The sequence below is a fragment of the Vicia villosa genome, unplaced genomic scaffold (genome assembly GCF_029867415.1).
Source record: "Vicia villosa cultivar HV-30 ecotype Madison, WI unplaced genomic scaffold, Vvil1.0 ctg.000222F_1_1, whole genome shotgun sequence".
Classification (NCBI taxonomy): Eukaryota; Viridiplantae; Streptophyta; class Magnoliopsida; order Fabales; family Fabaceae; genus Vicia; species Vicia villosa.
Window position 1 is genome coordinate 67214 of NW_026705084.1, and position 10355 is coordinate 77568.

At 36.2% G+C, this 10355-nt stretch overlaps 1 protein-coding gene across 1 annotated transcript; it reads right to left on the bottom strand.

The window, feature by feature from the left end:
• Positions 1–1296: 1296 nt before the first annotated feature.
• On the bottom strand, positions 1297–4216 carry LOC131625579 (probable galacturonosyltransferase 9). The gene is made up of 3 exons (XM_058896427.1): positions 3804–4216; positions 2336–3574; positions 1297–1940 (listed from the first exon to the last, which is right to left on the bottom strand). The coding sequence occupies exons 1-3, from the start codon at positions 3954–3956 to the stop codon at positions 1656–1658; spliced, it is 1677 nt and encodes a 558-aa protein (XP_058752410.1). The 5' UTR covers positions 3957–4216; the 3' UTR covers positions 1297–1655.
• Positions 4217–10355: the final 6139 nt, after the last annotated feature.

The following is a 10355-nucleotide window of genomic DNA, read 5'->3' on the forward strand; positions in this document are numbered from 1 at the left end:
TGCACCTTAAGGTGACAGTTAGTTTATGTTAGGCCACAAAATATTTACAGCAAAAACATAAACCTAACAATCCAAAACATTTATATAATATACATTTATAATGAATAGTTTTTTTTTTTTGGATGAATGAGCAATTGGTTATACTTTCCTTTATAAATTTAATGGTATTTAATTTAATTTTTTAAAATTACATGCGTGTGTTCTACTGTTTTTCTTTTCTTTTTTCAGATATGGGTAGTATATACCCTTTTATATACCATGGTAGTTCTACAAAAGGTTGATCAAAGATAATGTAAACAAAGTTTATAGTGTTTCCTCTAATAACATGCTTGAGTAATAAGGCAAGTTATATAGTTTGTTTTATATAGAGTGCCAGAAGAAGGGGAGGTTGGTATGTGTCAATTCTAATTGCCCTATGGCTTAGAGGATTCATAAGAAGATGAAAAAATGTCAACTTTTTTGGAAAGAGAAACAGTTGCTTTGTGGAAATGAACTTTCACAACAGGAATTGCTAGAAACTTTTGGAAACCTAAAATTAAACTTCTTAGTGCTTTATCTTGTTAGGAACTTTTGGCAACCTCAATTGTTATTTATTGCCCTTTAGACATCTTGACTAAGCACAAAATGGAATCAAACTTTGCACATATTTGGACTAAGGGTGAGTTTGACAGAATTACAGTGGCACCGTGATTTTGCTGAGACTCCAAAGTGTGGCTTTTGCAAAAGCACGACAACTCAACTCATTATGCACTTTTGTCAAACTCACTGTGAATCCAAACATATACGCCTAAAGGGTACTTCCCTATATCCAAATGTATGTTTTTTTTTACTAAAATTGCAATACCATTTCTACATGAAACTACTGTAAGAATTAATCAAAACACAGTGTACAAATAAAAGTAAAAAGCATGAATGAAAAGATAGTGAGGAAAAGGCATAGTGCACATTTTCCAAATGTTATCATATTATTCATGTAATTTCACTTCAAATACTTAACTCAAATTGCATAATCACCACCTCATATCACTTCACTGCAATTGCAACAAAATTACTCAGAGGATTTAAAGAAAGATGAATGCAATAAACAAGAATCAACATCAAGTGGAAATATGCTATGAAGTTATGAATCCTTACCTTCGCTTTGCAGAGGATGAGCTCAAATGCAAATTCTCATTTCGTATGAAAATCCTTGGTCGAAAATGCATTATCCATCAACAAGATGAACCAAATCCCTGCAAATAATTTACGCTCATGTCCAGAAACATACAAAGTACTGTATGTAGGAAGTTATATATATAAATAATCGCTAGTGCTTTCTCATTATTCATTAATTGAAGTCATGACAATACTATCAGCAAATGAATCGATGATAAATATACTCCAAACTAGAGAATGATTCAAAACACAAAAAAACTATATCGTATACATTTTGAAATTCAGCTCATAAAACTTATTGCCTAGCATCTGAAAATTATCAACAATGAATTCTCAGACGGCATTCCCAGCATAGACGATACTTTGACGACGATGCAGAACTTTCATGTGACAAACAACATTTAAATGAGATTTTCTCAGTACTGTAAGAATATGGTAAGCCACATTGGAGGCTTCATCTCGAGATTATGACTATGAAAACGATCGCATGTTGATCTCAACTATAATCCAAAATTGCACATCTGAACAAACTCCATATCGCTGTCCACATATTTGGTCCAGAGATTTTTGTATTGATTCAGAGCAATATCGAGCCAAGGTTTCATGTTTCCGTTGTAATGAATTACTGCAGCATTGTTGATTTCGTCCATGCTAATACTAGGATTGTATCCTAATCCAAGAACATGCCATGATTTGTCTAATGACTTGGTTGTGGAGTAAAAGGTAATCAAACCAGGTGGAAGCGTCCCTGATGTCCCTGATTTCCATATCGACTGATCTTCGTTCTGATAACAGAATCAATACAAACAAGAATTAGCGAGTTCCATTTAACAATTGTGCAAAGGAACACATTGAGCATTATTCAAGCAACGGTGATTATCACTTATCAGTATCTTACAATACATGTGAATTGTATATCTATTTGATACTAAACTGAACTCAATTAATAAGAATCTCTAGTTTTGGTAAACTGTTTCAATTGCTTTAGCAAAAGCGTATCAAAGAGTTATAAGCTCTGTAGCACCAACACCTCTAAAAAAGTGTATCCGTGTCCGACACTTGTGATTATGTTTAATTTATTTATTTTTTTAAAATTATTACCGGTATCAACGTGTCAGTGACAAGGTCTGTTTCCAGTGTACGTGCTTCATACTCATAACTACAAGCAGAAGAAACTTACCTTGTTCTGCCAGTAATGGTAATGTTCGGTGCATTTTTCACGCCTCCAAGCATCAAGATCAAATATATTCATACCATAAGTCCAAGCACAAGCTTTTGGATTGAAAGTCTCCTTGATTAACGGGTGAGAGAAATTCACATAATGGGAATATCGGTGGAAAGAACCAAAACATATCTCAACAGCACCGTTCACCTTTCCTTCCAAATCAATCTTCCACAAACCTGTTAAGTCTTTTTGCACCACAACATCATCGTCTAAAAGTAAGATAGTGCGCAATTTAGGGTACATCTCTGGCAAATAAAACTGAAGGTAATCCAACATTGACAAGTACTTGGCGTTTCTAAGTTTCGAGTCACGTGCATCATTTGCTACCTTATCAGCCTGATTCTCAATGTAATGCTGATGTATTTTTGCTGACTCAACTTGCCTCAACACCGGTACATACGATGAATTCAAAAACGTGAATTCTTCTACCGACTTTATCTCTAAAAACGCACCCCCTTCAACTGGCCTCATTTTAAACCAAACCTTCATTGCAGCAACGTTCATCCTGTTTGTAACAACATGAAAAACATGCTTCCATGGCTCAGCTGCATTCTTGACAACAGATCTAACCACCACCGACACAGCAATCACGTTGTCGGAGAATATTGCATAATGATACAAACTTGGATCTTCAAACTCCGGCCTAGGATTCTCATCTCTATACTTATCCGGATTTGAAATCTTCTCGCCCATCAGCCTCATCGCCAAACAATGCAAACTCTTAGGAACCGATTTCGCAGAAATCAAGCTCGCCAACGCCCCGTTCTTCTTTGCCTTAGCAAGCGATTCATTAACAGCAAATATAGTATCCTTCAACTTCTGAATCTTTAACTGAGTATCATAATTCTCCTTCGCCTCAACAATCATCATCCTCGCAATCTTCACTCTATCCTTAACCTCCTTCTCAAACTGCCTCAACACATCCTCATCAATCGGACCGTCCGACTCAAACAACGACGCTCTATAAGTCGGTTTCAATGAAATATCCGAAAAATTCCCAGCCAATTCATCAAACATCTTCAATTGCCTAGAAATATCAAGCTTAAGCTTCCTAGCATAAGCAGCATAAGCATTCACTAACGAAATATGATCTTTAGCTTGTTGATGTATCAAATCAACTCTTGTCCTAAGAGGGTCAGATTTCAATGCCAAAAATGTTCTATGCACATATGCATTACCAGTAGTAGGAAGATCCTGCCAACAACAACAACAAAACAACAAAAACCTAATTCATTACTACCACATGGTTCATTCATTCATCAAATTTATCGAATTCACCAAATTCATCAAATTAATGAAATTAACATGTGGGTTATGCTTAAAACCGAATCTAAAATAAAGGGTTGTTTTCAAATTACGAAATTGAAAATGGGTTTCGATAAAAATCAAAACTTTTTACAAAAAAAACACAAAAGGAACTTACAGAGTTATCATTCTCGGTGGATGGATTTGTGGTGAAGAGAACTGAGAGAGTTGCAATGAAGAGGAGAGAGAACATAGCAGAGATAAAGATCCGGTAAGAGAAGAAGCCACGGAGGTTAGATCCACCTCTGGTTCCTCTGGAAGAAACCGCCATTAGTGTCAGATCCAAGAACAGAGAAACTCTGTAAAAAAGTGATTTTTCTTCAGTGTTTGTTTGTTGTTGAATGGAATTGAATGAACAAAATGGAGGATTCAGAATTGAGATAAGAGCATGAAATAGAATTGAATGTAGTAGAATTAGAATTAATTGGAAGTGGGCTAGTTAATGTTTGTGAATAGAAGAACGGTTATGGGGTCCATCACATCATGTTCACACTAATAAGCTATTGGCAATTTGATTGTTTATTTATGATTTTGTTTTCTTTTTTTGACTTTCATTTTTGAGTTTTTGTTTTTTTGTGGTGTAGTTCCTAACCCATGAATTTAATGGGGTTGGAGAAGATTACACTAATTGGGGATTTTGATATACTACCGACTTCATACTTCCTAGAGTATTTTTTTATTAAATATTGCTTATAATTATATTAAGTAGTCCATTCAATTGATATTATAAATAAAAAGAATTAACTTTATATTTATTGAATATTAATTAAATATATTTTTTTTGTTTTTAGATTATATGTAAAATAAAGTTAAATTTATTATAATATTTTTTTGGTTTGATATTTGATTTTTTGAAAGGAGTCGGTTATCTAAATATGAATTTAATCAACTTTGACGGTTCTTTAAAGTTTAGTATGTTCTTGAATTTGGTTTTGACATTTCATATGGGTGGTATTCATATATACTTCACCGTCTAAGTTAGTGATTATTGAAGGTAATAGGAGGTATTTTTGGCAAAAAAAAGTGTGTGCATTAATTTGATCTCTAGCTTCCTTTTTAAAGTTAGCTCAAGGATTTTGAGGGTCTTGAACCTTATTATGTGTATTATTTGTCTGATGCAACAAGTGTCATAATATAATTTATTATGTTATCTGATTGTTCTTCTTCAATCATTTCCATCGATTAGGTGTTTTTAGGGAAGGTACATGACTATTATTGATGTCTAAGAACCTTCTTTGGGTGGATTTATAGTTGGAAGAATAACACCCCCATTATATGACGTCATGGTGACAATCTCATATTCGATTAGATGCCCCTCGTTCTTTGCGGTACATAATGGGCTTGACATATTTATCATGGGGTAGACATCTTATTGGGCTGCTAAATACACCTCAGGCCCATACAGAAACAGTTGTTCTTCAAACCAAGTCTGAAGTAGTTAAGGTGTGGCCTGTGGTCATAGATCGCCTTTATCAACATCTCTTTAGTCCTTATGACTTCATACTTTGGTGGACTTCAACCGTAATAAATTGTGCATTTGATCTTTGAGTTATCTCATTCCCTTTTCCAAGGGTCCAAAAGACCCTTAGAATTTAACAGCCTTCATCCCACATATTTGTTGTTCCTGACGTGTAAGATGAGGGTTTTCATTAATAGTTGTGATGAGATTGTGACTTTTAAATTATGACTTCATTATCAGCTTGAAGCTAGTTTTTTGTTGAAACGTGATATTTCTGACGGTTAGGAATATTTTGGATCATTCCCTTTATGACTATTGCATTTTTTTCTTAGCGCAACGTGTCTCACTAGGGTTGTCCTTAAGGATTCAAGGTAAAAGGCATAATTAATGTGTATTTCTCACTCTACACCTAAGAGTCGTAATTGTGGCGTGGGGAAAATGTAGCTATAATGATTTGTTTTAATCTAGGTGCCCTCCCGACTTCAGTGGTTGATATTCTACTATGAAGTTTCCCTATAAATAGAATTTTCCTTGTTCATTTGGGTTTTGTTTCCTCTCTAACTTTATAGTGAAATTCAAATCTCTTGGAGTTTCCCTCACTCATCTTCTTTGTTGGGTGGATTCTTTGTGGCACTAGTGTGAATATTTTGGGTAAGTCTCTTTTGTTAGAACAAGATTTGGTTCTGCAATAAGTCTTTATGTTTTGACGATAACAATACATATATTGTGTATGTAACAATTTAGTGCCTAATAGTTTCTTGAGTGTGCAGATAATGTGTTCTAAGAGATTTTGGATTGTTGTCTATGAAGAATCATCAAAAACAAGCAAGGCGCCTCAGAAACACCATTTGCATATGATTCTGAAGATGCATCAAAAGTTCTGAAGAATACTGAATGTTCATTAGAAAGTGGACTTACCGCGGGCTTCTCAACAAAGTTGTTGCTTTAGAAGTCACAAGTAATCAGAGAAAGAACTTTGTTAGAACTTCTGCTCCAAGATCAAAAATCAGCAAGCATGAATTCATGACAAGATCAGATGTTAAAATTTGTTGATCGGAAAAACCGTTGCTTCTAATTTTGAAGACAAATTCAAAATTCTGAATACATCAAGGGTCAAGCTGTAACATCCGTAATTTTCCTTAATTTAATTTAATTGGGATTTAAATTATTTATTGGAATTATTTGACATTTCTCTAAAAATTATGGAAAATAATAGAGTTGGGCCGAGGTAGCGTTAGTAAAAGGAGGGGTGTTAGTCACAAGGCCTTTTTACTAAATTTTATTATTTTTCATAAAAGAAGGAAAAGAAGAAAATTAGAGAAAGAACGTGAAAAGAGCAGGAGAGGAGAAGAGAGGAAGAACGTGAAAGTGCAGAAGCAGAGAAAGGGGAAGAGTTCAAGAATTTGGCTAAGGTAAGGGGGGACTTATCTGATTATCATCTATTATCGGGTTAGGGGTTAATAGCATAGAATAGATGTGGAATTCGTATCAATTGAGTCATATGATAGGTTTAGGGATTGGGTTAATTTATGTGACTTTTAATCCTTTGTTGAATCCATGATGTGTATGATGTTATGATGTCAATTGATGCTTGAATTGTGTATACTAATGTGCAATTTGTGTTGTATGTGTGGTTCATTTTCCGAAACTCGTATTGGTGTGATTTTGAGGGCATTTGGGATGTGTAGAATGTTGTTTTCTGCAGGTTGGGGTTTCTAAAATCACCGGTTCGCTCCGCGTGCATAGAGTTGGCGCCGCGAACAGGTGGGCAGAATGCCAGGATGTGGTGATATGCACAGGTCGCGCCGCGTACCCGTGTTGGCGCCGCGAAGGCGTAACTTTTTCTCGCTTCGCGCCGCGTGCAGATGGTTGCGCCGCGAATAGCTTGGCAGAGAGCCAAGGATTTTTGGGACGCTCAGTTCGCGCCGCGAACCAAGCTGGCGCCGCGTGCTGTTGATGTTTGGGACATTTTAAAAAGTTTAACTATCCATAACTTTTTAACTGTTGGTCCGTTTGATGTGTCGTTTCGAGCTAAACGAACCTTATAGAATAATCTATATGATGATGATTGATTGGTTTTAGAATGATGAAAATACATGTATGCTATTCTTGTTGAGGATGATGATTGGTGCAAATACGTGTATGTTTCTATATGATGATGATGATGGAATTGTGATTGAATGATGTTAATGTATATGAACATACTTGATGATGATGATGATGTTGATGATGATGATGATGGTATAAGTATGTTGTATATGTTGCATTCATTCATGTCCATTGATGATACTGTATCCATAAGGGTGTGTTGGATCAGTGAAGAGCATGATTCCCATTGTGTGGAATCTGTGCTGGCAGGGCCGTATCTTGATGATGTTGGATCGGTCATGGGTTATTCCCATTTGATGATGTTGGTACCACATGCATAGTGTCAGTTCATACATATGCATAATTTATAACATGATTGGAGGCATTCCAGTGTTGTAAATGTTGATGATGTGTTGATTGTTGTTTGACTTGTTTTGAATGTCTGTTTATGAAACAATTGGGTGAATGATGCAACTGTGATGTGTTATTGCCTTATAACCTTATAACATTTGTTAATTATGATGAGACTCACCCTTACATGTTATCATTTTCAGATTGAGGATAGCGGTTGTTTGACTCGGTGAGGATTAGCTCATGAGTCAGTGTTTTAGTTAGCGTCAGGTGTCATGCTCTGGTAGTTGTAACACTGGGGACGCGATTGTTTAGAGTTTATGATTATGACTCTAGTTATGTTTTGATGTTTTTGAAGGATAAGTTTTAAAGATGTTAAACTTAGTCCGTTTGATAAATTTCCGTTGTGTTAACATGAAACGTTTTAATTTATGATGATTACCTCAGTGAATGCATGACATGACTGAATGATGTTTATTTATTATGAATTGTGGCACCCTTATTTCATGTACTCTGAATATTTGTTTTATATTGCCGCGGAGTTAGTAAGGGGTGTTACAACAGTGGTATCAGAGCATAGTCGGTCGTTATGACCAGAGTCTTAGTGTTAAAGTTTTGTTTTCCTGTGTATACGACTAGTAAGAGTAAACTGTCGATACTTCTGGGCATGATTGCTGGTGTGCTGGGAGGAAATGCCAATGGAGCTGCGATTGGTGCTGACAGACAGCTGAACAGTTTTCAGAGGAACAATCCTCCATTGTTCAAGGGCACGCTGTTAGCTGAAGATTTCGTTTTGTAGTATTTATCCTTCGAAGAAGTAGAAAATCGAAGGAAAGATGGTTACTGATGGCCATCCCTTAAAAATAAAAGAATGGCTACTAATGGTCATGCTTCGAGAGTAAAGATTTCTAAGTTCGCTATGAAGATAATAAATACCGAAAGCTAGTGAAAAGTATGTGTCTTCGGGGACTTAGACAAATTTATAAATATATTCAAGTATTACTACTTAGCGTGTTTTTTCGTAGTGTTTGTTTAATACACTGCCACGCGTCGAAGACAGACTCAGGCGGGAAGATTTGAAATTCGAAGACGGTTTCGTAACTGTCCAAGTAACAGATGGCATCGCTAGAAGTTCTTATGAGAAACGTGGCAGCAGATTAGTATAGGACCGTTAAGGTCGAAACTAGTATAAATAGGAGTCTTAATGGTAGGATTCTGTGTGTTCATTTTGTACAAATCACTCACATATTTACTCAAGTATCAAGCGTTAAGAGAAAGAGTTCGCTGAGAAAATGTACGTATGACACCACCATTTTAATACATGTGTATTATCTTTTGTTTTTAAATATCTTCCAGAATTACTGCATTTCGTTTACTTCTTGCCATTTACATTTCTGTATCTTTACTTTAATGTCATTTACTTTCGAATTACTTTCATGTTATTTACTTTCAAAGTCTTTTACATTTCTGCAGTTTAAGATTCTTTACGTTTCAATAGTCCTTTTAATTTTCTATGTTATGTTACTTATCTTTTCGCTGAAGTCACATTTATATATAACAAAGTGATTGTCAAGACTATTTGTTCTTTAATCGAACAACGCTTATTGAAGAAGACAAATAATGAATATGGTTCGAATGAACGTTGATGACAATCTTCTTGACTATGTGTCCTAGGATCAATCTAGTCGATCCTGCGAGTAACCAAATCATATTTATTATAGTTTGGAAGACTAGCGGTTGTTTACCGGAAATCACCGTAAACAAATTGGCACGCCTAGTGGGACAGTGTCAAGCAGATTGTTTTAATCAATTGCTTTATTTTTGTCTAGACAATATCAAGATCTTGTATGAACCTTAGGAACGGTAAATTAAAGAACAATGCACAACCGATCCCCAAACGAAGGTACAACAGGAAAATGGTCGTTACGGCCAGTGCAGGGGGTGATCGAGATCCCCCACAAGGTTCAGGATCAGGAGCGGCAAATTCGACTTCTACTCAAGGAACACGAGATGCAACGGGTCCAAATGGATCGAGACCTGCAGATAATTCCCAGGCTTTGCCTGAAAATAATACAGGGCTTTCAGGGACTATTCCAGTTTCAGTGTCGACAACCGCACCCTCATCCACAAGCGCAGAGGACGTATTGTTTGCCTCGACAAATGCTGCAAATAATTTGCCTGGTCAAGGCGCGAATTCTGCTTTCGAATGGAGACCAAATAGTTCATATGGAATGCCATACCCATATGGAACAGGCGTACGAGGGGCAGGATCTATATATGCCCCAACTAACAATGCGACATTTTCACCGAATGTTAGTTCAATGGGTCGAAGTGCACATAACACTGGTTTTTCTACCCAGGTGCCTCATTTTACCACAAATAACCAAGCAGCATTTCGACAAGAAATGGATGCAAGCAACCATGATATGGTAGGGGTTTTGGCCAGAGAATTGACTTCAGTTTTAAGCCCACTAATGGCAAATGTTACTACTACAAATAGAGAAAACATGGAGACTTTCCAAAAGATATCATCTCAAATGAATCGAATGGCAGAATTCATGGGAATAACACCACCTAAAAGGAAAGACAAACAGCCTTCGAATCAAGAAGAGAGGCCCATTTTAGAACGTGTACAAGACATAGTTCCGTCATCTAGGACAGCCACTAGGGATGTAGGCCCCTCACGAAGAACAGAGATGTTCGAAGGAACTCCAATAATTAACTTAGAAGCTTCAAATCAAAGAACCGTCCCCGTTCGACAAGAAACGGAGG